The sequence below is a fragment of the Ochotona curzoniae genome, unplaced genomic scaffold, assembly GCF_017591425.1.
Source record: "Ochotona curzoniae isolate NIBS_2020 unplaced genomic scaffold, NIBS_Ocur_1.0 scaffold_461, whole genome shotgun sequence".
Classification (NCBI taxonomy): domain Eukaryota; kingdom Metazoa; phylum Chordata; class Mammalia; order Lagomorpha; family Ochotonidae; genus Ochotona; species Ochotona curzoniae.
The window spans coordinates 880,681-908,036 of record NW_024467120.1 but is presented as its reverse complement, the minus strand read 5'-3'; the positions used below and the strand labels follow the sequence as shown (position 1 = coordinate 908,036).

The 27,356-nt window shown below is 46.3% G+C and overlaps 1 protein-coding gene across 2 annotated transcripts in view; it reads left to right on the top strand.

Moving 5' to 3' along the window:
* The window catches only part of GFOD1 (glucose-fructose oxidoreductase domain containing 1), a 99,658-nt gene that overhangs the window by 32,093 nt on the left and 40,209 nt on the right, over window positions 1-27,356 (top strand). Inside the window, exons 2-4 of one of the 2 annotated variants that reach the window (XM_040967634.1) lie at window positions 1,465-1,474; window positions 8,703-8,718; window positions 13,205-13,245. The exons of the other annotated variant lie outside the window; for it this stretch is intronic. Of the exons in view, the coding sequence (XP_040823568.1) occupies window positions 1,465-1,474; window positions 8,703-8,718; window positions 13,205-13,245 (67 nt within the window). The remainder of the gene's footprint in view (window positions 1-1,464; window positions 1,475-8,702; window positions 8,719-13,204; window positions 13,246-27,356) is intronic. 2 annotated transcript variants of the gene reach the window in all.

Sequence of the window (27,356 nt, the reverse complement as noted above, 5' to 3'; positions counted from 1 at the left end):
TGTGGAAGACCTGGATTGAATTCTTGGCTCCTTGTTTTAGCCTAACCCAGCCTTTGCTGTTGCTGGCATTTAAGGGCCTCAACAAATGGAAGGTCTGTCTTTGTTTCTCTCTGTGTGTCTTCCTTTTAAATAAATAGACAAGTAATAAAAAAGTAAATGGTGGGCCCGGCGCGTGGCCTAGTGGCTAAAGTCCTCACCCTGAACGTACCAGGATCCCATATGGGCACTGTTTCTAATCCCAGCAGCCCCGCTTCCCATCCTGCTCCCTGCTTGTGGCCTGGGAAAGCAGTCGAGGACGGCCTTGGGACCCTGCCACCCACGTGGGAGATCCGGAACAAGCTCTGGGCTCCTGGCTTGGGATTGGCATATTCCAGCTGTTGCTGTCACTTGGGGAGTGAATCATCAATGAAAGATCTTCCTCTCTGTCTCTCCTCTGTATATCTGACTTTGCATTAAAAATAAATAGAATCTTAAAAGAAAAATGGTAGTTGTCATGTTCATATAAGTTAATACACATAAGGCACTCTAAATACTACTAGGCCCACTAAATTTAGTAAAGCTCACTAAATTCGACTTGCTTCTGCTGGTGTTGCTACTACCTCTACTCTGGTTTAAGTGACCAGAACGTGAAGTTATAGGGAATGCCTTAAAGAGAGAGAGATTGAATGGAGTAGGATGTTACTGCCTGAATTTCCACATTTATCTGTCTTCAGATGACTCAGAAATTGTCTTCTCCAGAAAATCTGTGAGGATTCTGCATAAAACTTTAAAAAGGTTTGCATAAAAACTTAAAAAGAATTATCTGTGAAATTAGGTTTCTTCCTGTAATAAACATTCATTCAAGCTTCGCTATGCACAAAACACTTTGCCAGGTGCTGAGGCAGATACACAGATGGTGAAGCCAAGAGGGAGAGGTCACAGTGGGAGGTCAGAGGCATTCTGCAAAGTACCACACAGGTATAACCCCATGGCATCTTCAGAATTAACTAGGGAGAGGGATATAGGTCTTTGCACTTAATTTTGAATTGAAAAACAAAACCATAACATAAAGAACCGTGAAAATGGAATTTTTCCTTTGGCAAGTTTGGTGCAAACTCAGTTACTTGCCAACCTGAGCTGAACTGATTTGCTCAGCTGTTGCCTTTTTTTCCCACATCATGAAAATGTTCACCAAGTTCTCTGCAGAAAAGCAGGCCCTGAAGGAAAGGGGCCATGGGCAGCCTCTGCTGTCGGATGTTTTGGCCACAGAGCACTATGATTCAGAGGATCTAAGGGGGGGGGGGTGCTTCAGTCTCGCATGTCTCAGAGGAGTGGCTTTGGCTCCAGGGCCTTGCTGCTGGGCTTGGGACCCTGAGCTCAGTCCCTGTGAGCAAACATCGTCACTGCTGTCCCACCTGTTGTGCTTGCCAGCCCAGATTTGGGGCATTTTTACAGCTTCTTTGTCACAGAGGGCAAAGAAGCCAGCTCCACTAGTGTGGCAAAGCCCGTCCCGTGAGTATTTAGTCAGCATGTTAGCCTGCAGGTCACAGGGACCAGCTCCAGGTTGGGGTGAGTTAGGGTGGAGACATGGGGACATGGGGTGCTGTGGTCTTGGTGTTGGTACCTAGTTCAGTCTTCCTTCATCGCAAAGAGTTAGCCTTTGGAGGTGTTCAGGTTGGATTGATAGCAGCTGTGGTTTGGTTGTGTTCCCCAAAGTTCATGTGTGGGAAACCTCATTCCCAAGGCAATATTGTTGAGAGGTCGGGCTTATTGGAAAGCTTTGGGAAATGAGGACCTGACCCCTGGACAGATGGATGATGTCACAGCATGGGGCTGGTCACTGTGAGAATGAGTTTTGTACTTTTCTTTTCTGCTCATATGTTGCAAGCCGCATCTGTATGCACTGGCCACATGCTGTGTCTAAAATGGCGCCGGCCGGAGAAGCCACACCTTCGTGCGTGGTGGAAGTCACGTAGCCTTCGCGGTACTGCGCAGGCGCCTAGGGCATGCGCAGTGAGCTGCGGCGTGGCCGGCACGTGAACACTGGGGACTGACGAATCCGGTCGCCCAGGACCCTGCGTGATCATGACGCCGACCTATCATCGGCGGAGGCGGGGCCGGTCAGCACATAAGAGTAGAAAGCCTGCCGGGGTTGGGGCCCCCTTCCCCTGCCCCCTTCCTCTTCCTCATCTTTGTGTGCGCAATAAACTTTACCGCAGAAGGCTTCGCTCGCGTCTGCCTCTTACTGCTGGGCGGTAAGACACGTGGGCGCGACACTCATACAATCGTGTGCTCTCTTGCCCTCCCCCTTCTACAGTGGGGTGACACAGCAAGAAGGCCTTTGCAAGGTGTTGGCACTGTGCTTTTGGATTTCCCAACCTCTTGAACTACAAGAAAAATATCTACTCTTTATAAATGATCCAAGTATCTTGGTATAGCAGCCCCAAATGGACACACAGGGCCCTTGTGAAGTGGGCCCCAGGGAGCTGCCTAGCCTGTTCTGCTCTGTGATGAATCAGCATTGTTGAGACACCTGAGGCTCACAGGCTCAGACCAGCCTGGATCAGCCGCATAAAGGAGGACTGGGCTGGAGCAGAGGGCACCCAGCTGTTGGTTCCTTGTGCTTCTTGTTCAGAGCACTTCTGGTGGATCCCAATCCCAACTCTAATCACCTCGATTTAAGAGTGTGAGACTGAGCTAGAATCACTTCCAGCCCAGATTCCCACGTGTCTGCTTCCCTTCTGTGTAAGAATGGAAAATCAAGGGGGATGAAGGGCTAGTCAGGGAAAAGACGCAGGCCATATGAGGCCATAGAGGCCCTTGCCACATGGTTGGGCTTCACTCGGGACTATTGGATCGCTGACCTTAACTCCGGATCCATTGTGTGTTGGGGTGAATGTTCCCCTGACCTTGATTGTTAGTGCTCAGTCTGACCCTTTCTGTTTCCGTTTTTCGTTTGTACTCTGGTTCCCTGGGTCAGGGCAAATGGCTTGGCTTTTGGTTCGCCCTTCCTACTTGTTTCCCCCAAGCCACCAAGTTCACACAGATGGCCCCCAGAGTTACCTTGCTGTCATCTGCTTGACAACTCCTTGTAACACTGCTGATGAGGCCTTTCGGCAACTCCAGCTGTGATAGGGTGGGGGTCCTAAAGCCTGTGTTCGCTATGATCCCTTGTTCCTCATGCCTGGGCTTCTCTCCAGGCCCTCTAGCATAGCAGGGCCACTTGTGAGACTTGGACCTTCACTCAACTGTCCTGTTCTTTCAGGCTAGGACTTAAGGCCTGATTGGTTTCAAAAAGCCCTTTGTTGAGTCTGCCCCCAGGGGGGATCTGGAAAAGGAGAAATGCTTATCAAAGCCAGCCTTCTCCTGGGCTTTCCAAACCTTCCCTGAGGGGTGTCTGGTTTGTCCTCTCTGTCCCAAGAGTGAACCAGCTGTTCTTGTTAGGCACCTGGACTCTGAGAAATTCTGCCATGACCTCCTAGAACTGACAGAAGCTTCCAAAAGGTGACCAAGGATGTGCACCATCGCAGCATCCGGTCCATGCAGCGGGGTTGGCCCAGGGGTGACAGCCCACATCTGGAAGTGTGCTAGGTGCCCAGCACACAGAATGGTCACAGGGCAGCTGTGGTCTGAGAGTCGCAGCCCTCATCCAAATCTTGGATTCCTTGTTGTGTAGGCCTAAGGCTGCTGTCCTTTCACAGGCCTGCTAGCCAGGTTCACCCTCTTTTGTCTCTGGAAACTCGATGGCCAAACAGTTTTCTGCACTGATATAAAAGTTTCTCTGCGTAATCAGAGAGATCTCAACTATGTGTGCAGATAAATACAAAGCACCTGCTTCCCCTTTTGGGAGACTGGGATTTGGGTACAGGGCAGAGGGCAGCTGCAATGGCCAGGTAAAGCTTAGCAGTGTGTTTTTCACAGGTTTTATGGAGGGCTGTGCTCCACATCTGTGGTCACAACTGAACAGGTCCTGTGCAGCTGCCCTGGGAGGGGACTCTTGATCACTGGACCCAGTTTCATCTGGACTTTACCCCATGTACCTTTCTGTTCCAGCTGTGTTTCATCATTGTTTGCTGGGAGAACTCTCAGCCATTCGTACAACTGCATGCAGAGTCCTCTATCCCTGTCACCGCTCAGCCAACTAGAGGTGGCTATGGAGTCTCTAATGTGCTCAGGTGCGCCCGCAGTGACTGAAAACAGGCATCGACTTTCCTCCCACCCCCTGGGCCATTCACCAGGGTCAGCTCATGGTGCAGACTAGAGGGTGCCTCTGTCGCTTCTAGCAGGAGCTTCGGCTTAAGCTGTCTGTGGCTGTTGTATCCTAAGGACCCATATCCTCATCAGTCCTATCTAGATCCAAATATTGTGCTGTCTGTTGACATCCCTGATATGGTCTGAGAGTCAGCAAGAAAGTCTTGCTCTTGCTTAACGTTCCAGAACATGAAGGAAATTCTCTTGGACAGACTTGGCTGGCGTGTCTTTTCACTCTAGCAGTTCTGGCAGCTCCAGCAGTATGCTGTAGGAAAGACACCTCACAGATTGCTTCAGCACCAAGTTAGGAAAGCCAGATGGTCTTATATATTAGGAACAAATTTCTGTTGGAGGAAAGATCACTGGAAAGGAAGTAGTGCAAAGTTCCAGCAGTATACACAGACTGCTTCTGTGAACTCTGGATAGAAACCATATTCCTCCTCCTGCCCAGAGAGCACTGTTTCCCTGGTAGAAGCCGAGTCTTTAAATGGTGAAGAGCATGAACTGCTGCATCAGCTGCTGCTATGGATGGAATGTGGCGCTTCCCCATCCAAACCTCATGTTGATGTTTGGTCCCCAGTGTGGTCATGTGAGGCTGTGCCTTTAAGAGGTAGGACCTAAGGGGTTAGAATGCTTAGGTCACCCTTTTGCCCAGCGTGGGTGGCTGGTTATCATTCTGATCACTTGGTCAAGGTGCTGTTCCATTTCTCCTCTGTGTGTTTCTACTTTTTTCCATTGTAACTCATATGCAATTGAGAGAGACATGATTTAAGAGTGGCTCATTGTCAGGATTTCTTCCCAGATTAGCACTCTGTGATGTTGCTTAGCTTTCCAGTCTTCATTATAGGGGCTGCAAAACAGTGGGTTTCTCACTGTGATCTCTCTATCTTCATCAAGCCTGGACATATATTCAACAGCCTCTCCATGACTTCTCTGCTTCTGTTCTTGCCTTTTCCAATGTAGTTCTGGTTCTGGTTCTGCCATTCCTATAGTACAGAGGTCTACCCTTTCCTACAGGGGGTAGGTTACAAGAAGCACAGTAGGTATTCTAAACCACAGATAGTACCGGCCCTCTGCACAAGCCTTGCTGTAACACACCTGTCCATGCAGTAACCCATGATGGCTGCTAAGAGACTACCAGACAGACAGTGCATATGCCATGGATGTAGAGGGATGGCTTGTATCCTAAGTAGGAAAGAGCAGGACAGTGTGGGATTTCATTATGCTATTCTGAATAGCAGATGATTTAAGCTTTGTGATTGCTTGCTCCTGGAATTTTCCATGTACTGTTTTGGGACTACAGTTGACCACCAGTAACCGAGACCACAGATAGTATGAATGCAGATTGTGGGGGGGGGACTGCTGCCACTTGTTCTCAGGTGGAGTTCATGCCCTCATGTCCCTTTATTTTCACTCCTATTCTGCTAGCCTTGTCCTCCTTCACTGAGTCATGCTGAACTTGTAACTTGGTCTCCAAAGCATACTGTTTCATGCTGCTCTTCTCTTTACTTTAAAAAAACGTTGTATTTGAAAGGCAGAATTACAGAGAGGGAGGGAGGAAGGGAAACAGGGCGAGAGAAAGAGACAGACAGACAGACACTGAGACTGACTGACTGAGGTTTTCCATGTGCTGGCTCACTTTTTAAATGGTCACAGTGCCTGGAGCTGGGCCAGGCTGAAGCTCGGAGCTTCACCTCCCATGTGGGTGGCCCAGGTCCAAACACTTGGGCCATCCTCCACTACTTTTCTCAGGGCATTAGCAGGGAGCTGGAGAGATGACTTAGCTGGGATATGAATGACGCCCATATAGGATGCTGGTGTTACAGATAACAACTTTAATTTTTTTTACAAAAACTTTCAAAATATTGATTTGTTGAAAAGGAAGATTTATAGAGAAGGATAGACAGAGAGAAAGATCTTCCATCTATTGATTTACTCTCCAAATGGTCACAACAGCTGAAGCTGAGCTGGTCTAAAGCCAGGAGCTGGGAGCTTCTTCTGGGTTTTCCACGTGGGTGCAGGGTCTCAAGGATTTGGGCCGTCTGCCACTGCTTTCCCAGGCCACAGGCAGGGAGCTGGATAGGAAGTAGAGCAGCTGGGACATGGACCAGCACCCATGTAGGATCCCAGTGCATGCAAGGAGGAGGATTAGCCAGTTGAGCCATAGTACCAGGACCACAGATGGCAACTTTACCTGCTACCCCAGTGCCAGCCGCTCTTTGCTATTTTGACTAAGAAAGCCTTTTCCTTAGTGACTGAGTGGAAAATTCATATGAACTCTTTCAAACTCATTCAACTATACAACAACAGAGACGAACCTGGAAGATGATATGCCAAAGAGAAATAAGCCAGTGCAGAAAGGCAAGCACCCAAATACCACATGACATCATTTGTATGTGGAACCAAACAACTTGGTCTCATAAGAGTAGAGAATAGATGGATGGTTGCCAGATGCCGGGTGGGAGTTGGTTGGGGGCTAGAAAGAGTGTGTTTGGCTGGTTGCAGAGGGTATTCAGATAGAAGAACTACTGCTAATATTCTATAACACAGTAGGGAAACTATGGTTGACAAGTGTATTTGGAGAGTTCATAAAAAATAGAGTTAGCAAATCAATTCATTGTGGCACAAAAACTTTTGGAATCCATGTTTTTTTTTTTTTCCCATAATAAGTGTTTCCCACATAGCTTTTGAAGACCTCATACTGCAACACTGAGTAGAAACGGTTTTGGATGTCCCCAAAACAAAGAAAGGTTGTGTATGTAAGGTGATAGATTGTCTTTATCCTGATCTGATTATAAGACCTATACCCGTGAATTGAAATGTCATACTGTATCTCATATGGGAAAATATCATGTGATAACAAAAGATAAAGTACATTTTTGAAGATTCCCACATAGAGAACATACACAATCTGATTTCATCTGCTGGAGGACTTTCCTCGTTCTCTCTCCTCTTCTTCTCCAAAGCTAAGATCCATCACTGCTTTCTGGGTCCCATGGAAATCTGGCCTTCATTGATCATGACTCCTACCACATGATGCTGGAACTGGCTTCTATCCCCTCTCCTCCCAATAGCCTTGTTGCCCAGTGGCAATTAGGTCTTTCTTTGGAGTCTCAGAGCAGAGCTCTGCATTTGGCTTAGAATAGTCACATCTACAACTTGTGTTTAGTTGTGGGTCTTCTTCCATTTTCATTGGACTAGAGAATTTCCTTTTTCTTTTTTTTGACAGAAAATTTTGACACATTTATTAACTTACTTGTTTTTATTAGTGCAAAGAGGGTTGGTGAAGATATATGTGGCATTCAGTGGTTTACTTCCCCAATGCCTGCACCTGCCAGGGCTGGGCCAGGGCAAAGCTAAGAGCCTGGGATTCGATCTGGGTCTCCTGCATGGTGGAGAACCCAAGCATGTGGGTTATTTTCTGCTACTTCCCAGGTATGTTAGCAGGAAGCTGGACTCACAGCAGACTTAAACAGCCCTCTACTATGTTATGTGGACATGGCAAGCAGTGACTTACCCCACTGCTCCATAACACCTGCCTTAAGAATTTGCTAATAATTTGCTTTTTGAAGGGCATTTGTAAAAGTTGGAGTTCATAAAATACATCTGGGAAATTCCTGAATCCTGAATGGGACATTCCATCTGTTGTGGCCCCACATCCAAAAACATTCCTGTTGATAGGAATCTTAACCCCCAGCACTTCAGAATGTAAGAGGACTTGGAAAAGTTAATGGACAAACGGGATTAAAAATATATTTGCTAAGGCATTAGTAACCTAAAGGTTAGGCATTTGATGCCATGTTTAGGTCACTTTGGGTGTCTATATCCTATATAGAGTACCTGGGTTCAATTTCTGCCACTGCTTCTGATTTTGGCTTCCTGATAAAGGAAACAGCAGGTAATGGCTCGAGACGTTGAGTTCCTGTCACTCCATAAGAGACCTGGCTGGAGTTCCTGGCTCCTGTCTTCACCCATCCTCTGTTGTCATGGACATTTGGGGAGTTGAATAGTACATAGCAGATCTCTTAGTCTGTCACTCTGCCTTTTAAATTATTTTATTAAAATTTTGAAATTCATGCATAGTTTTGTCATAATACTTGTTTTCCATGAATTTTAAAATATCATTTGTATTTAATTTGAAAATAGGGTCATCATGTTCAAATGCATCCACTAGAGTCGGCCCTCTTCCAGATGGATTTCTGTCCTACAATGGAGCTATTTTGATATAGACACGTGTTTGAGGAATGCCATGTGGAGTTGAAGGTAGAGGTCATGCTGATGCTTCTATGAGCTGAGCAAGGCCAGGCATGTAGCCCAAGCTGTGGTGAAGCATGGAGCAAGTTCTTCCTCTCAGTTCAGAAACAGCTGTCTGCTCACATCTGGATCTTGGGCTGCAGCCTACAGAGCTATGAGACACTAAATCTGTGGTTTGAGTCCCCAGTTTGTGGTCCTTTTTACAGTGGCATTTACAGACAGGTACAACTTTCAGTTTTTTTTTTTAATGCAATAAATGTATCTTTCAAGTCCATTTTTCATAAAAGTTGAAAGTATTTGCTTATTTGAAAGGCAGAGTTAGAAACACACACACACACACACACACACACACACACACACACAGAGAGAGAGAGAGAGAGAGAGAGAGAGAGAGAAAATGAGCAGGTGATCTTACATTTGGTGATTCATTCTTCAAATGACCCCAGTATCTGAGCTGGGCTCTGTCAAACCCAGGAATCAGGACCTCCATCTGAGTCTCCCATGTGGTTGCCAGGGGTTAACCATGTGGGCTAAGTGCTGCTGCTTTCTCGGATGCATTAGCTGGGAGTTGGCTACGAAGTGGAACATCCAGGCTTACTAGAACATGTGCTTATGTAGGAGGCCAGCATCCCAGGTGGTGATTTGAACTGCTGTACCACAATGCCTACCCATGGACTCTACTCTGATCTTTTGCTGCAGTGGAAAAATCTGGGGGTTAAGATTTTGAAGAACACATAGGTTCCAATGGTGTCCCTTTCATGGTAGTACGTTTTCACCAATAAATCGTGCACACCAAGGGCCAAATGGATCTTGAATTCAGGAAATCACCTATGATTAGGCACCTAAAGGGTGAGGAAAGGAGAAGGAGTCTGATGGGGGTGGCGATATGCAGCTGTTGCTGATAAAATGAGGAAAGGCTCAAATAGGTGCTCCCGTTCTCTGGGCTCCCTTTCCATTGCCAGGGGACTGGCTTAGCAGGATCTTGCCATCCTTTGCTCTTCTACTCAGAATCCCCATTTCCTTGGGAGTCTGTCCCTACTCTTGCTGGCTGCTACTTGCTCTCCTGAGTTTGGGAGAGAAGCTGTGGCCTACTCATGTGTATGGGCCGTGTGTGCTACTGCTTGAGCAGGCCACACTGGCATTGGCAGGTGGCCCCAGCTGGCCTGCTGGGACCCTTGAATGTGGCCACCAGCTTCTCTTCACCCTGTCCTGTGTCTGCTCTTCCTGGGCTGGATGTTCCTCCTCACCCTGTAGCAGGCTCTTGCTTAGTGCTTGCTCAGTGTTTGTGGATGACAGTTCGTAATCTCTCCCTCTAGACCCAAGCATTCACTATCTGGATGTTGTCTTTACCTTCCTTGGGCAACCTGGAATGTTATAGGACAGACGGTTGTGGGTGTCACTCTGAATAGATTTGTGTTTGAGGTTTTAAGGAGAAGTTGAAATAAATTCCATTTCCAAAACCTTTCCCTGCTGTGTTACAGGCCCCATGCGTGCAACTGTGTTCATCTTTAGTACTTGGCCTTGCTAATAAGCTCAGCATGGGGCTGACCTTGTTAGTAAGGAGACATGATGGTAGGTCCACACTCCAATACTGTAACTTGTGACATCCCTGTTTCTTTGCTCAGTATCTTCTATTGGTTGGTGTTGCTTTCTTCCTCTTATGGACAAACAAGACCTTGTCCAGCCTACCTTTGGCCACCTGACACCCTTCTGCCCAAGGCTACAAACGTCCTCTGGCTCCCTGGAAAGACACGTGCTTAGCCCTTAGCCTTGGTGTCCAGGTCAGGAGACTTAGGAGAGCCAAGGTGTGGACGGATGGATTGGACCCTCCATTGGATGAACCTTTGTCCCAAGTATCCTGAGGCCAGTGGTCCGTGAAAAGTCAGATCTGCATTCCATGATGTTGGTGCATCCTGTAGGCTGTAGTAGTGAGATTTCTTGTTATTGACTAAGCTTCTTGACTCTGCAGTAGTAAGAGAACATGCTGATTTTTTTTTAGGACAGCAATCTTGGTGCTAACTGAGGAACTGAGGTGCTAGGCCCAGCACACTATTCCTCCTGGTTCATTAGCCCGGAAATCTTTTCTGCATTCAGACCCTAGTCTTTGAAAGACGCTGTTTTCTAAGGAGCAGTATCTGCTTACCTTGAGCTCTGTGAAAATGGGAAATGAACTTGTTTCTACAGCCATTCTGTTAGTGGTATTCAAGGGTTGACAGTCCAGTGCAAGCGCAGAAATATTAAGGCCGTTACCCTTTGTGAGGTTATGGTGTGGGTGGCCTCGTCACCTGGTTGAGATGCATGTGGTGCTGTGATATTCAAATAAGCACGTGGGAAGTGGCACTGCGTGAGTGTCAGCTTGGGAGCATCTGTGAACCTGGAAGGCTGCCAGGCTACGCCTTCGCCCGAACGCTGACTGCTTTCTTCTCACTCTTCACATGCCACCTGTGGGCTGGGAGCTGCTGAGCCCTCCTTTTGCTATGTTCAGCTCCCTGTACCTTGTGCAAAAGCTGATCCCTTACTTATATACCTGGCAATGAATATTGCTCTTAATAGCCAGACTGGTGTTTGCATTGTTAATCAGGCTCTATTAATTTAATCAATAGAGGGAGTGGATTTTTATAGTGCAGCTGTGATACACAATTTAAACAATCATTTATTTACTATTTACTTATTTGTATTTGAAAGGCAGAGAGTCAGAGATTTTCCATCTGCAGATTCACTTACCAAATGCCTGCAACAGCTGTGGCTGAACCATGCTGAAGCCAGGAGCCTGGAACTCTATCCAGTCTCCACCCAGGGACCGGGGCTTGAGCTATCACTTGCTTCTTCCCAAGGAATGAAGTATCAGGAAGCTGAAATCAGGATCAGAGATGGGTCTTAATACTCTGAGACTGGAGGCTGGCATCCCAAGAGGCGTTTTAATTACTATGCCAAATTCCTGCCCCTTCTTTTTGTTTTTAATGGCTGAAAGTGTATGATGCATCTTATTGTGATATAATGTTAGTTGTTTATTTGAGAAGTAGAGACAGACCCTTCTGTTATATTCCGCAAATGTTCACAACAGTCCAGTTAGGATGGGGCAAAACCGGGAGCTGGGAACTCACTCGTTTGGGAGGCCCAATTAGTTAGACCTTCTGCTATCTGGGTCTGCATTGGCAGGAAGGTGGAATCCAAAGCTGGAACCAGGAATTGAATTCAAACACCAGGCCAAAAGACCACTCTACAACATGCATTTTAAGGCAAAGGTTAAAATAATAATGATATAGTTTTGTGTGGTACAATGTGATATTTTCATCTGTGTATTCATTTCAGAAAGATTCAACCAAATGAAGTAACATATCGCCTTACCAACTTATTATTTTATAGTGGAAATATTGAACATCTGTCCTTATAGCAGTTTTGCGACATGCATTGTTGCTTACTGTGGTCCTGTAGTTAATCACTTTGTAATCTTGGATCACCTTCTCCCCTTCACATCTGCATACGCCTCATCCTATAGTGTCATCCTGTTTATGAATCAAAATAAACTTATGTTTTAATTCCATTTTCCTAAGATTTTTGAATATGCATATAATATTGGGTTTAGTAAAATAAGCTAATTAACATCTATATATGTTCACTTTACATTTAAGCTTTTTTTTTGGTGGTGAAAGCACTTAAAATTCTTTGGGACTAGTGTTATGGTACAGGTTAAGCCATCATTTATAAAGTCAGCATTTCACATGGGGGTGCTAGTTTGAGTCCTGGCTTCTTTACTCCTGATCTAGCTCCTTGTCAATGTGCCTGGAAAAGCCTAAGAAAGTGGCTCAAGTACTTGAACCCCTGACACCCACATGGGAGCCCCAGATTGAATTCCAGGCTCCTGGTTGCAGCCTGGCCCAGCTGTGGCTGTTGCAACCATCCTGGGAGTGAACCAGATGATGTAAGATCCGTGCTCTCTCCTTCCTGCCACTCCTCCTTGCAACATTCTCTCTCTCTTGTTCTTGCAAATAAACAAACAAATAAAATAAATTATCCATCAGTCTGTATTTCAAATAAGCAAATAAGCTTTTTAAAAGATTTCGTTATTTTTTACTAGGAAGGCAGATTTGCAGAGAGGTGAGAAAGAAATATCTTCTGTCCGCTGGTTCACTCCCCACATGTCCACAATGGGTGGAGCTGAGTTAGTCTGGAGCCAAGAGCCAGGGTCTCTTCTGAGTCTCCTATGCAGGTGCAGGGTCCCAAGGCTTTGGGCCATCTTCCACTGCTTTCTCAGCCCACAAAGCAAGAAGCTGGATAGGAAATAGAGCAGCCAGGACATGAACTGGTACCCACTGGGATGCCGGAGCTTGAAGGTGAAGACTTAGCCAGTTGAGACATTGTGCTGGCCCCAACGAATCAATCTTTTAAAAGGTCTATTATTTTAGCAATTTTCAGAAAAAGGTGCATGTTTTACACAAAGGTATGAAATTGGAGATAAATCTAAACTCATATGTTTCCTCTTTTCCTGTGGGAAAGGTCAGTCCTGGGTGACACTTTTCATTTCAGACACTCACAGAGCTGTCTGTCTTTGAGTCTTAGATGTGCTGTTTCCCAGGGACCTTTTCCCCCAAGCCTCCCTGTTTAGAAACCAGGAGTGTCAGTGACCCTCCTGGTTCTTCAGTGGATGTGGGAGCACGAGGAAGAATGGATGTCCATGGTTGAATTCACGGAGCTGTGGAGCTGTCTGCCAGGCAAGGAGGGAGAGGGCTCAGAATCCATAAATGGTGACCCAGGCCCTCTGTTGGCACAGCATTGCCCTTGGCTCTTCTGGGGCTACTGGAGCAGAACACACTGTCAAATGCATGTGACATGATGTGGGTATAACAGCCCTGGCAGGTGAGAGTTGTCGGAGGATCCCTTCCCAAGGTTTTAATTCTAAAAAGCAGGTGCAGAATCATTGTGGGATCCATGCTCCACATTCTTGTCTATCGCCATATGCAAGTTAGGACAACAGTTGCTGACTGTGTGTGGAGGGAGCAGTAAGGAAGAGAAGAGCAAGACAGACATTAATCTTGGCACCGGTCAAGCTCAAGGCCTGAAAGTGCTTGTTTTAAATCATGTCTATTAACAGGCTCTGGGTTGTTTTGAAGTAAACTAAGGGATGTTTTGGGGAATAACCCAAGTCCTGTTAGTATTGAAGGCTGCTCTCTGATTTAATAGGACACATATCTAGTTTTGATTTTGGAAAACATTGGTGAGCAAATTTGCTGTCAGGAGATTGAGCCTGTGCAGGCAAGAGAGAAAGTCTGGAGTCCTGGTTTTCTAACGATAGGAGTGCTGCTGACTGTCAGGCTATCATTCAATAACTGTCTACCTCCAGGCCTGGCCTCAGACAGAGTGTACAAACAACTCAGCCCTTAAATGGAAAGAACTAGAACTGCATGGAGGGCCTGGGCAACCTGCAATAGTAGCCATGGGTTAGCCTGAGTTTGCTTGAACAGTTGCTGCTGGTCAGCACCCAGAGTCTTAATTTCAGTGTAAAGGGCAGCAGGGCTCAGCAGTGATCGTCTCAGGTGCTGGGCCTGGGGAAACAAGTGTTCTGATGCTTCTTTTGTGCTACTTGCTTTTGTCTAGGGCTTTACCACCCTGACCGCATGTTAGAATCATCCGGTGCACTCTTAAAACTCTGCATGGATGGGCTGCATCCCCAAGCAAGCTTTAAAAATAAGACTGTGTGTGTGCTGTCAGGAACATGGGCTTTGGTGTGTGTGTGTGTGTTATATCATTTCTCCGTGCAAAGGATAAACACACATGAAAATCATTCTGCTATATTGCTCCCATAAACATTAATTAAAAAGTACTCTGTGCCTGGGTTGGCAGTTCCACTCTTGGACATTACTTTGACCTTGGTACCTGTTGCAGCAGAGATTGATTGCCTTGTCCAAGGACCTTTGCTGACATGATGGGGTGCTAGGACATCTGCTACCAGGCTAGCCTATGTACTTCAGACCTTAGAAAGTCGAGATTAGAATCCTAAGTCGATTCTTAGCTATTGAACCTTGGTTTATTTCTGAAGTGGTGGTGACTCATTCTGCAGGGTGATGGACAATGACGATTAGAAATAATAAATACCATGTGTCAGTGCCATTGTAAGTGCTCAGTAGTACAGATTATTGTATATTAATGTAGCACTAAGTGAGAAGCCACTAACTCATGGTTTTTGATTTTTTTCTCCTTCATTGTCAAGGAGGTATATGATTTTATATTTGCAGGTGGCACTGAATTTCCTGTCAGACTTGGACCTGGGGCCTGAGTGACCTGAGGCGTAGTGGGTGTCTGGGTGTAATCCGTTTCCCTGGGCTTGCTTTGGGAAGAAGGGACTTAACATTCACAGGGCCTCAACGTTTTTGTTGCCTTTCTGCTTTTCAGTTAAGTGAATTTTCTGGTCTTACGCAAGTGTCGTGTGCCTTTATCTTGGGCTTCCTCAGCGTGGCCACCACTGTGGGCCCAAGGCTGTCCAGGACCAAGTTCCTCAGGATTAAATCTGCAAAATGGCACATGGGGCTGCAGCCTCAGTCATGTCACTGTCACTTGGCATTTCTGAATCTTATACTTTAAATGCAGCAAATGAAATGACACGTTGCAAAGCTCTTGTAGAACACATAGCATGTGGGTTGGCTTTGTCTCTTTCTGTCCATGTATGTATGAAAATAAGCAGAGGGACATGAAAAAGAGATGTATTTTGCTGCAAAAAATGTTGGAAATCTGTGGCTATGTGGGATCTTTGGAATATTCATGCAAAATATGTATTATGAAAAAACCTATGCATACGTTTCAATATTCTTTTTCACCAAAATAAACATGTTTAAATTTTTTTTTTTTTGTGAACTTTTTGAGGGGAATGTATATGTTTTTGCTTCCTTCCCCTTCTCCTGACCCACTCCTTCAGCATCTCCATGACTCTGCTACCCAGAACAGCACAGCTTTGCTGGATATTTCTTGGACAGAAGGTAAATGAGGACAGTTTTTGTTTCATAGACCTAAGTGAGCCAGTGTGTTCCCATGAGTGTGAGACTGGATGAGACCTGTGTCAAATGGCCCTGACTGGTACTTTGGCCTATAGTTGATCTCGTTGTTAAATGTGCCTCTACAATGTGATAATTGGAGGGTGTTTTATCTGTTTTGTTTAGATTTGTTTATTTGCAAGTCAGAGCTGCGAAAGAAAGGGAGAAAGGGTTGGAGGGAAGGAGGGAGAGTGAGTTATTGGAAGAGATTTCATCTGCTGATTCGCTCCACCAATGGCCACAGCCAACTTGGGCTGGCTGGGCTGAAGCCAGAAGCCAGCAGCCAGCAGCTCCACCTAGGTCTCTCCCATGGGATGGCAGGACCATCTTTTGCTTCTTTCCCAGCTGTATTAGCAAGAAGCTGGGTCAGAAGCAGAGCCGCTAGGACACAAACTGACTGACTGATATTGATATTGGCAATTGCAAGGAGTGACTTAACATGGGCAGCTGGTTTGTCTTCCAAATGGACAGGTTGAGAGAGATTTGGACTAAAAGAGCACTTGTCCTTAGGGGACATTGCTGCTGCTACACCCAGCACAGTAGCCAGCAACTACCCCAAGTGTTCAGGGGTTCTTTCCCTGTGTATTCACTAGCTCAGGGTGCCATTGTGACATCACAGAAAATCCTGCTGGACTGGTAACACTGTACTGGAGGGAGGGAAGAGTTTAGGGCATCTTTGAGAGTGGAGATGGTCCTTCTTGAGCCTGCCTCCTATGTTTACCAGGATGACAGGAAGGATGGAAATACATTTTCAAAGGTAAACTCTTCAGTGAGCTGGGCATGTCTCCCTCCACCCACTTCCCACCCTGGACTTGGTGGCAGAGCTGGGAAGAGGTGAAAGCAGTATAGAAATTCAGTACCAGTTCAGGGCCGTGCACCGGGAACTCCCCTTGCCTTTTCATCACTGCCTATATCATGATGTACTCCTTTGGGTCTATGCTCCCTACTTTGCTCATGATAGCATTCTTTTTTTCTGAAAATGAACCCAGGAGGTGAACATACACTCCTTCTATATGTGACAGACCTGTGATTCATTCGCAGAGTGTGTGGCCCTGTCCCCCCAGAGCCCTGGAGGCCCTGATCCTTGGGCTGGCAGCCTGGCTTGAAGCCCTTTGGGCAAGTTGGACACAGGCAAAAGCCCTGAGCTAGAGCTTTGCCCAAACACTCGCACAATGCTGTCCACAATGACCTTGCTTTGTACTGCTGAAGCTAGCCAAGCCTTTCACAGGCATAACCTGATAGCCCATTAGTATTTTCCTGACTGACAAATGGAGAAATGAAGGCCGTAGAATGTTTAGGTATGTGCCTGGCAACTCGGCCAGAGTTAAACATCTCAGCAGATTATTCCTGGGAGTTTATTTAGCTAGATTTACATGGCTGTTTATTGCAGCGTTATAACATTGAACAACTGGAAGCAGTTATCCCCTCTGTCTGTGGATTGGGGAGTGGGTTAAGTTTATTATATTAATCCAATGTTCTATGATGCAGCCTTTAAAGCTGTACTGAATGGCTTCTCGGCCTTTTGGCTAAGATCAAGTGTAAAGCTGTACTGAAGACTTAATATGCTGTTTTGGAAAGATCTCTAATACATGTTAAGTGAAATATGAAGGTGTGAAATCGAATGTCAGCATTATAAATTCCAGTTCATTATCTTTAAAGGATATTACAGGAGACTATTTGAGACAATTCATAATTTTATATGGGATAATAAGAGTTGAGACTGAAAAATGTATTTTTTGTTTCATTTCTTTGCTGAAGTATTAGATCTTTTAAAAGAACATTTCATTTTTACTTTAAGACTAAATTTGACTTACATGCTTTCATGTTTTTAAATTAAATTTAAAACCAACTTTAAGGATTTGTTTTGTTTGAAAGGCACTGTGACACAGATGGAGAGATAAAGAGAAATCTTCCATCCAGGTCTCGCTTATGGATGGCAAGGGTCCAAGTACTTGGACCGTTTTCTGCTGTTGTCCCTGGTGCATCGGCAGGAATCTAGATTGTAACTGGAGTACCCAGGACTCAATCTACTGATCTGATTTATGTCTTCAACTGTTTGGTCTTTGGTGGCAGCATCATGGTTCTTGCTTCACAGTGGTGTGTGACATCACCATAGCCAGAGAAACTGCAATAGAAAGATTTGAGGCCTCAGACTTAGGGGTCAGGCTTGCTTTTTGGATAACATCCTGTCCTTGTAGGTGCTAACTGAGTCCACTGGTAGTACATTCATGGATTCTGAGCGTGGTACCCTGTGTAACCTTTGGGCTGCAGCTCTTAAAGGTTCTGCCCCCTGCCAGCACTGTCACATGCAAGACCAAGCTTCTAGCACACAATCCTTGAGGGATTGTATCTACATCCAAATCATAATAAAGATGCATTCTATGTGTGTGCAAAGATGTTTCTTAAAGTTCATTTCTAATTATAAGCTGATAAGAAATGCTAACATCCCCTTAGCTCATTGCTGCTTGTCTTATATTTTTAACACGCAGTTTTTAAAAGGAAAGCTTCTTGGGGAAGAAGCTCAACTGTTCCAAGGATACTAGTCATGGATGGAAGCAGAGGTTCAGAGTGCCAGGCTAGCCAAGTGTGAGGGCCTGCCCCTTGTTCACAGGCCGTGTTATAAAAGCTGTGATAGTCTGGGGTGAGTGTAGGTCCAGGGGAAGGCAGGTGGTGGCCTTGGAACCATGGCTGGTTATCCATCAGTAGGCAGAAGGATCTCAAGTGTTTGACTTCCTGTTTGATGACACTGAGGGTTTCACCAGAGCAAATTCACCTGCAGAGGTGGTACCTCTAGACTGATGTGGATTTTGTTTCTTTGAAGCTTATGGCCTAGGATTGAAGAAACATGTAGTTGATGTGGGATTACAATTATAACAAGATGAAGAGAAAATAAGAGCATATACCAGGTTCTGAAACTGTTTATGAATACTGGAGGTCTTGTTTGAGAGCAAAGTAGGAGATTAAGGTGGAAGTGAGGAGGGACAGTGCTTCAGATGAGAGGCTTGTCCCCGGGGTCTCTCACAACTTGAGTGAGGACTGGTATCTTGGCCATCCTTCCCACCGCCTTCGTGGATCCTCTGTTCCTCTGTGTTGGAGCTCAGTTCCTTGGTTGTCTTTGTAGGTGCTATCTTCTTGCTGGTAACTGGGGTCCAAGGTTGCAGGCCTGTGTCCTTCCTGCGAGGAGAAGAAAGGAGGGGTGACCAAGTTCTTGGTTGTGACCTGGGAGAGAACCTCTAGATGGAGGCAGCTCTGAGATGATCTCCTGTTGCATTTGGTTTGGAATGGCCCCCTCAGGATGTGCAGATTTGGATAGTGACCTTGCTGCTACCAGTGGCTTGTGTGATGAATTTGATCAGAGATGCTCCTGCTTGGGCTATTTTCTCTACACCTTCCAAATGTCTTCATTGTGCCTTGGAATTTATTTTTGACTCTTCTGGCTCTGGCTTCTAGCCTGCTGTCCTTGAGGACCTTACATGCTTTCCCTGCTCTGTCTGCTTGGCTGCCTACTCTGTCTTTCCTACTGATCTGCCAAGATTGGGCTTGAGCATGCATTTCTCTGGGTGTCTATTTCTTCCCCATCTCCCTCCAGTCCAAGAGCTGGTTGCTTGACTTCTGTGTTCCCACAGTACTCTGCACCTGACCTTTGTGTTTCTGTAATGTTCTATATTTGACTTAGGTGTTCCAAAGATGTTCCCCACGTACCCTGCACCAGGCTCTAGCACTGTCTGGTCAGATACCTTTAGTACCTGCTTCTCATGGTATTCAGGGACCTAGTGCAGGCCATCCAAGAAGACTTTGAAAATGTTTGTTGAGTCAGAGGTCTACAAATCAATACCTTAAGAACTGGGGCAGGTGGTCTGTGAGTACTGGAGGAAACAATAAAGGTTATTTTAAAAAAATGGTTGATTTTCGTTTGAAAGGAAGATTTTTACAGAGAAAAAGTAGAGGCAGAGAGAGAAATCTTCCATCCACTGGTTCACTCCTCAGATGGCCAAAATAGCCAGAGCTGAGCTGACCCAAAGCTGGGTACCAAGAGCTTCTTCCAGGTCTCCCATGTGAGTGGCTGGGTCCCAAGCACTTGGGCCATCCTCTACTGCTTTTCCAGTCCACAAGGAAGGGAAGTGGAGCAGCTGGGACACAAATCGGTATCCTTATGGGATCCTGACTGTGTGAAAGCTCCCCTGCAAGACTGTGCCCCAAGAAGTCCCTCTGAAGCTAACCTGTTGGTTTTCAGCTGGAGGTTTTGTCCCTTAGGAAACATTTGGTAATGTCTAGAGATGTGTTCTGTTGTCCACACTGGTGACTACCAGTGTCTGGTGAATTGAAGCCAGGGCTGTTGCTGAACATGCTATAACAGCCAACCCAGCCCAGAATATTGGTTGCACTGCCGTTGAGAAATGCTGAATCAAACAGAATTAACATGTGATGATTACACAGTCTGGGGCTGTATATGTTGGATGTTTCTAACTATACATATGTATGACAGCGATACCCTGCTGTGCTTTATGACCTGGCATACAGGAGAGAAATGGGTTTAGGGCAAATTGATTTGTTGATTGATGTCTGATATTTTCTTTTATTACTTGGACCCAAGTCTAGTTGGTCCTGTGGCTAGGGTGTGGGACAAGAAGACACATGGGAGGCTGAGTAAGGTCTGAGTAGAAGCAGCAACAGGTGGGGCATGCACAGGCCTTTGATGAGCTGGGACCCCCAGGACACTGTGCAGAAAGGGGTCCTGATTAGAGGCAGGGGAGGTCACTGAATAGGGCCACCTTATTTTTTTGACTCCACCTTTCCTGAAATTCCAATTCAGTGGAAGTGTTATCGTTGGTTCCTGTGGAAACAGGGTTCTCAACCTGTTTCCCTCTTTCTTTTTTTTTTCTTCTAAGATTCTTATCTCTTTTGGGCATAATTTAACCAGGAACTGCTGAAGTGGAATTGTCCGTCTTCTGGGCTGTCCATGCAGTAGCACTTGTAGTTTGTTGGGATGTTTGACTGTGCAGCGTGGCGGGGGGGGGGTGGGGTGGGGTGGGGTGGGGTGGGGGGTGGGGGTTGGGTAGGATGGGGCTACATTTTGTGGAGCCTGTTTGCCTTGAGTTCCATGAAGACAGAGGGTGCTGCTGGGGAAACGGATCTAGGTCTCAGGGATCACAGAAAGTGGACAGAGATGATTCACGAAATAAGCCAATGGAAGCTCTGAAGGATCAATAGCTTCGACAAGCCTTTGGGTTTTGAAGCAAAGGGAGGAAGGACTTAAGGGAGGAGAGTTGCATTAGAGGCTATTTTTTAAAAAAATATTTTTATTGGAAAATCAGATATACAGAGAGTAGGAGAGACATAGAGGAAGATTTTCCATCCATTGATTCACTCCCCAAGTAGCCTCAATGATTGATGTTGAGCCAGTCCGAAGCCAGGAGCTTCTTCCAGGTCTCCCATGTAGGTGCAGGGTCCTAAGGCTTTGGGCCATCCTCTACTTCTTTCCCAGGGTGCAAGCAGGGAGCTGGATGGGAAGCAGGGCTGCCGGAATTAGAACAGATGCCCATATGGGATTTTGGTGCATGCAAGGCGAGGACTTTAGCCAGTAGGCTGCTGCACTGTGCCCACATTAGAGATTCTTAGCTGGCAAGTTTAGAGGTTCTTAGTTGGCAGCCTCAGAGCTCACTGTGAATAGTGATTCAGTTTTGTGGTGGAGGGAGGGATAGTTAATGCGAAGCTGTGTCTCTACGATGCAATTAGCACAATGCTGCTTAGAGTCCAGCTTAAAGAGAAGAGTGTAGGTGAGGGCTTTGTTTTGCTTTTGTTGTTATTCCTAGTTACAAAAGTGCCACCAAACTCCATAGTAAAAAGGGCTTTTGTCCCTGTTAGTCATTCAAAGAGTCCCTGTTTACACATAGGATTAGAATTCAGGAGGAAGTCTGGGAGTGGGCTGTGAGTGGGCCATTGCCCTCTGTGTGATACAGATGTGTGGTGGTCTGGGACAAGCAGGAGACATGCGACATTAGGTGAGGAAAAGAGAGAAAATAGAAGCTTAAGCAAGTGGTGTGAAAACTTGCCTGGTCAAGGACGAATGCTGTTTTGGTTGATTAGAAGACATGAGTTGTGGTAGAGAGGGAAGAGGTGTGAGATTGAATCTTGACTCTAAGTAACTTTGGAACAATTTCTTAATGTTTCTGAACCTTAATTTTTTATTTTCTGCAAAGCAGGCCATAATTATGCAGGCCATCTCTAGGTGAAGGTGATGTGCACTCAGTAGAAAGCACAACTTGGGTTGTGGAGCTGGGGTCTTGGCTAGGGCTGATGCTGTGCAGTCCAGCTGCAGTTGGTGCTGTCAGGCTGCAGCAGTGAGCGCAGCTCCTGTGGTCACGAAGGGAAATCCCAAACACTGCAGCACACTCTGTTTTGCTGAGTGAGGATGTGGGGGAGGTCAGGCACTTGCATTGCAGTTTTCGCTTGTGGGGTTTTCAGCTTCCAATGAGCTTATCCAGATACAACTCCATTGTAAATCAAGCAGGATTTGTGGTTCTTACTTGCCTATGTCAGTGAGTGACAAGGTGAAGATCAGAAACCCTGACCACGTGGCAAAGTGTGGCAAAGCAGGTACTGCCGCCATCATCAACACCATCTTCACCTCCAGGCACCACCACAGCCTTTGACTTACCCTTTCTAGCTCCCTTTGCTTTCCAGAATATATCTTGGTGATTCAGAATGATCCAGGCAAAGTCAAATAGCTCTGATCCAGTCCCAATCCCAAACTTTCAGCTGTTTGAACTTGCTACACACGTCTTTATCTCTTGGTTCATGCTTTGGTTTGCTTAAGGATAAATAGGTCCATGAGTCTGGAAGCAGAAGAAGCCCCCACCAGGGGAAAGCTTCCCAAGACAACAGATGCCCCTGGTTTCCATGCTGGGGTCTGTGAGCATCACTCCTGGCCCTATCTACTCTGAAATGGGAGGGTTCCTGAAATTCATTTTTTCATTTCCTTAAAAAAAAAAAAAAGAGGTACCGACATTTTTTAAAAAGCATTGTGTTTGAAAGACAAAGATGGAGACACACTGAAAGATATACCTTCTGCTAGTATATTCCCAAATATCCACGATGGCCAGGGTTGCATCAGACAAAAGCTGCGACCTGGTTTCTCCATCTAGGCCTCTCATATGGCTGGCAGGAGCCCAGCTTCTCTGCTGCCTTCAGGAGTGGACATTAGCAGGAAGCTGGGATGAGAAACATAGGCAAAACTCGAACCCAGGCCTTCTGGGATGGGATGCAGATGCCCTAAGCAGGTCTTAACTACCCTGCTCAGGACCCACCCCTTGAATTTCATTTTGTTACTGCTGTCTTCCTCATTGCACGTAAGAGCCCTGCAATAGGAGTGCTGGGACCTTGGATAATAACATGGCAAACCTCTTCTCTGTGCTAATTCTTGATGATCAACAGACCATAGTGTGGTTTCCATTTCTCTTAGAAGAAAATTACTTTGGTCTGTGAACCAAATCATAGACCTGGGGAAAGTGTGGTTGAGAGAGCGCTTGCTCACCTGGGAACTGGGACATGTAGCTGTACGTGGGTGTGGGTGCCTGCTTGTGGCTGTTTTTTAGCTCTGTAACTGTGGGCATGTTGCTACTGTTTTCTGGTATCCAGGGTCTCATCTATAGAAAGAAAGTATGGGTTAGATAATTTCTGAATTTTTACTTATGTGAGTTCTTGGGAAATGTCTCTGTGTAAGCTCCTTTGGGAAGCAACCTTTCTCTGCTCTGTCTCCCCAGCTAAGGTCTGCTCTCATTCCCCGCTTCTTTGTCTTTCTTTGCTGGTGTCCTGGGTAGGACTAAGAATTTGTCCATTACCTTGAAGAAGAGTCCCACTTTCTGTGAAGTGGGATTAAGAATGAGATAGGTACCCTCAGACATGCAGAGTCCAAAGCATTGACAGGTGTGTGTGCCCAGAATAGTCCCTGTCTGACCCAGTAAGTATTTATAGGGTAATTAAGCAAATGAATGAATAATCTTCAAGTCTTGCTCATACAGGTGGTCTGGTTCACTGTTTCTCAGACTTTTCTTTTTAATATGATCCACAGTAAAAGCTAAGTTTTATATTGCAGCGCATTGATTCTGCTTCTCTGTGGCTGTTGGATGAGTTACCCCAAAGCCTTTTATCACTGAAACACGGATACTCATACACACATTTAGTTCTCAGCTCTGTAATTTGGGCCAGGTTGGTGGGGTCAGTTCAGCTTTGGTCTGTCATTCCTGTAGCTCTAAAGAAAGTGAGAGGCGGGGTTATTGGAAGGCTACCCTGTCCTGGGTCTGACAGTTGGTATGTACTCTTCTTTGAGACCTGGGCTCCAGCTGGCAGTGGGAACAACTGGATGTGGCCTGGGCTTCCTCACAGGATTGCTGGTTGGGTGCCAAACATCCCTAGAGAAAGCCCGTGCAAACAGAATCCGTTGTGATCTTTTGTGAGCAAAACATGGAAGTCACAAAAGGCTGTTTGCACCGGGCTTTTTCTTCATTAGCCCATCGCAAAGGCTCAGCTGCGCTGAAGGAGAGAGGCATGGATTCCACCCCTTCGTCAGTGAGTGGCAGGGCTCTGGAAAAAGGCATGAGAGGAGTTACTGATAATAGCGTATTTATGAAGCAGATGCTTGGCACCGTGGTTAACATACCTGCATCCCGTATTGGACTACCTGGGTTTGAGTCCTGGCTCTTTTTTTTTTTTTTAATTGTTATTAACATTGTATTATGTGATACAGTTTTATAGGCACTGGGGATTCCCCCCACTCCTCCCACAACCCTCCCCCCATAGTGGATTCCTCCATCTTGCTGCATAACCACAGTTCAAGTTCAGTTGAGATTCCTTCCTGGCTCTGTTTTTAATCCAGCATCCTGCTAATGCATCTCCTGGGAGGTAGCAGGTAATGGCTCAGGTGATTGACTCCTTGTCATCCATGTGGAGAACTGGATTGAGTTCTGAGCTTCTAACTTTCTGGTCCAGCCCTGTGTGTTGTGGACATTTAGGGAGTAAATGAACCAGGTTAGGGAAGATCTCTGTCACTGTCCCTCTAGCTTTCAGCTCAATGAAAAGAAACAACAAATGTTAAGAATTACTTGAGTATATTCACACACCTGAATAAGGATAAGATTTCATCAAGCTTTTCCTTTCTTTCATGTGATGTGTTTCTTTTCTTCTTCTATGCTTTAAAGGCAGCTGCCCTTTGCCACATGCTCATTGCTTCCCTGGCTTGCTGTGGTGTTGTGTCATGGACTGGATTCTCCAGGCAGCCCTGGGAAAAGCTCTACCTTTACAAACTCTGGCATTTGGGCCGTGCCCTGAGACTCAGGGTACCATCCAACACCACCTGTGGCCTAGCTTTTTCCACCAGCAGTCCCTGGACAACTCCTTCTTGGCCAGCAGGAGGTGCCAGACTTTCTTTCTGAAAGGAACATGGGACTTGGGCTCTGTTGTGCCATTCCCAGCAAGGGCAGTTGAGGCAGGAGGCTGGGTGGTGTGCAAAGGCCACTCAGGAGGTGACCGTAGGTTTCTCTCTCCTCCATGGGGCTTAAGGTTTCTCCCCTAACCCCGGAGGGCAGCCAGGATCTTTCCTCCAGGCTTCATCTGGGGACTACAGGGAACCAGGTTCACAGAGTCCAGTGAGCTGCCGTGTTCAGGGACTTGGGTACTGAGATACTAAATCCCACTGTGAGGTAAGGAAGAAGATATCTAATACGGGGCTTCTTAATTAGGAATGAACTGTGCGGGAAGCTCTGTATCTTATGGTTCTTAGTCAACCTTTTTATCAGAATCAGGAAGTCAGAAAGTCCTCCACTACAGAGGAGGAGAAAGCTGACAATGAGGCTGCAGGGGTGTAAGAGGGAAGGGGAGGCACTTGGGGGCAGAAGTATAGATGATGGTTTGGGGGCCTGGGGCTCTGCTCATGGAAGGTTTGCATTGCTTTGGTTACAGGAGATGGAGTCACTGCTAGATTCCCTCAGGCTCGTAATTTAGAGCCTTGATCCTGGAGCTGGCATTGTGGCACAGTGGGTTAAGCCCCTACCTGGAACACCAGCTTCCCATGTGGGCACTATTTCAAGTCCCAGTTGCCCTGTTACCAGTCCAGTCACCTGCTAATGTGTCTGGCAAAACAGCAGAGGATGGCCCACATGTTTGGGCCCCTGCCAACCACATGGGAGATCCAGATGGTCCTTGGGGCTCTTGGCTTTAGGCTGGCCTAGCTCATCTGGGGGGTGGATCAGCCTATGGAAGATCTCTGTCTTTCCCTGTCACTCTGCCTTCCAAAGAAATGGACAAGATCTTAACAGAGGAGAGAGGAACTCCAGTCTTTGAAGTTTTGTTCTTGAAGTGGGGCTGTACTCTTGCTGAATGTAACAGGTAGTGGTACAGTCACATTGGCTTCCTGAACTCAGAAGGTAATGGGGAGGTGGACACGTCAAGTTTGTGTTTCCTTGGCTGGCCGCAGGGCCCTGCTGACACTTACGTGCACTGCCTGTTTCCTCCTGGCCCTGGCTTTCACAGCTCAAAGTGACTGTGGCTCATGGCTCTGCAGGAGAGGGCTAGGCTGGGGCAGGGGCTTGGAAATCACAGAAGGGATGTGCTCTCCTAAAGTCACTGTCAGAGACCAAGACGGGAGTGATTTTTCTTTTTGATGGTAGAATGGGCAGCCTTGGTGACTGGAGCAGTGGCATATCGGGCTAGTCCTCTACCTGTGATGTCAACATCCTTTGTGGGTGCTAGTTTATGTCCCACCTGTCAGCTTCCTGCTTATGGTTGAGAAAGTAACAGAAGTCCCTGGGCCTGTACACCCACATGGGAGACCCAAATGAAGACGGCACTGCAGCCTTAACAACAGAAAGACCTAATTAGAGGGAAAGGAGGGAAATGTGTGTGTGCCATGTATGTGCATGTTAATGATTCGTGCGTGTGCATATACCAAAGCATGTATGGGTGCTTGTGCATTAGTATGTATTTGTATGTGTGCACCTGTGTGTGTCTGTGTGTGTAGGTGAAAAGGAACCCCATCTGATTTTATAAGCCTGTTTGATTTTCCTCCTTCCCTAATTTTTTTTCCTCAAAAGACTTTCAGGGATTGGCTCCATGATGTCTCCCTAGGGGCAGGAGCCGAGGACTGTGTACATTGCTGGTTGCTATCTGTATTTGATTGATGGCCCTGAGGAAAGGCTGTGTGTTCCTTCACTAGAGACCCTGCTGAGATGGGTTAGGCTTCCAGCCCTCATCTGGGTGACTGGTCCTGGGATGCTCAGCCTAGTCAGGGCTTGGCATACACAGATGCTGAAAAGGGCTGACTGAATTAGAGTGTGGTTTCCACGCACCACTCCCACCTGCCTCTCAGGGAAGGATAATGAAGACAGCAGTGCCCACCCCAGGGTGGAGAGGATAGATCTGGTGGGTGATGTCTGTGTTTTGTGCAGTTGCCAGATACACAGGTTGGAGTCATGTGAAAAGGTAGTTTTTAAATTTCCCTTGAAAATATAGATGGGCATCCATAGGCTCACACTGTATTTCCTTTAATAATTCATTTATAGGCCACTCACTGAATGTTCCCTATGTGGCAGGTGCTGGCCTAAGAAATTTTTATGTGTTATCCTTCTTGCTTTTTAGACACTTAGATTATTTTCAACTTTTCCCCTCAGTTATAAATAGTGTTTAGATGAATAGCTTTGCATATAACTTCTTGTCTGATTTATGACATCCTGTTGAAAGTGGATTCCTCTGAGTGCAGTCACTGGGCATGGAATTTTTAAGAACATGTTGCAGCCTGTCTTTGGGGCTGTGTTGCAGACTCCATAGCCGGGAGGAACTAGCCTATGCTGCCCT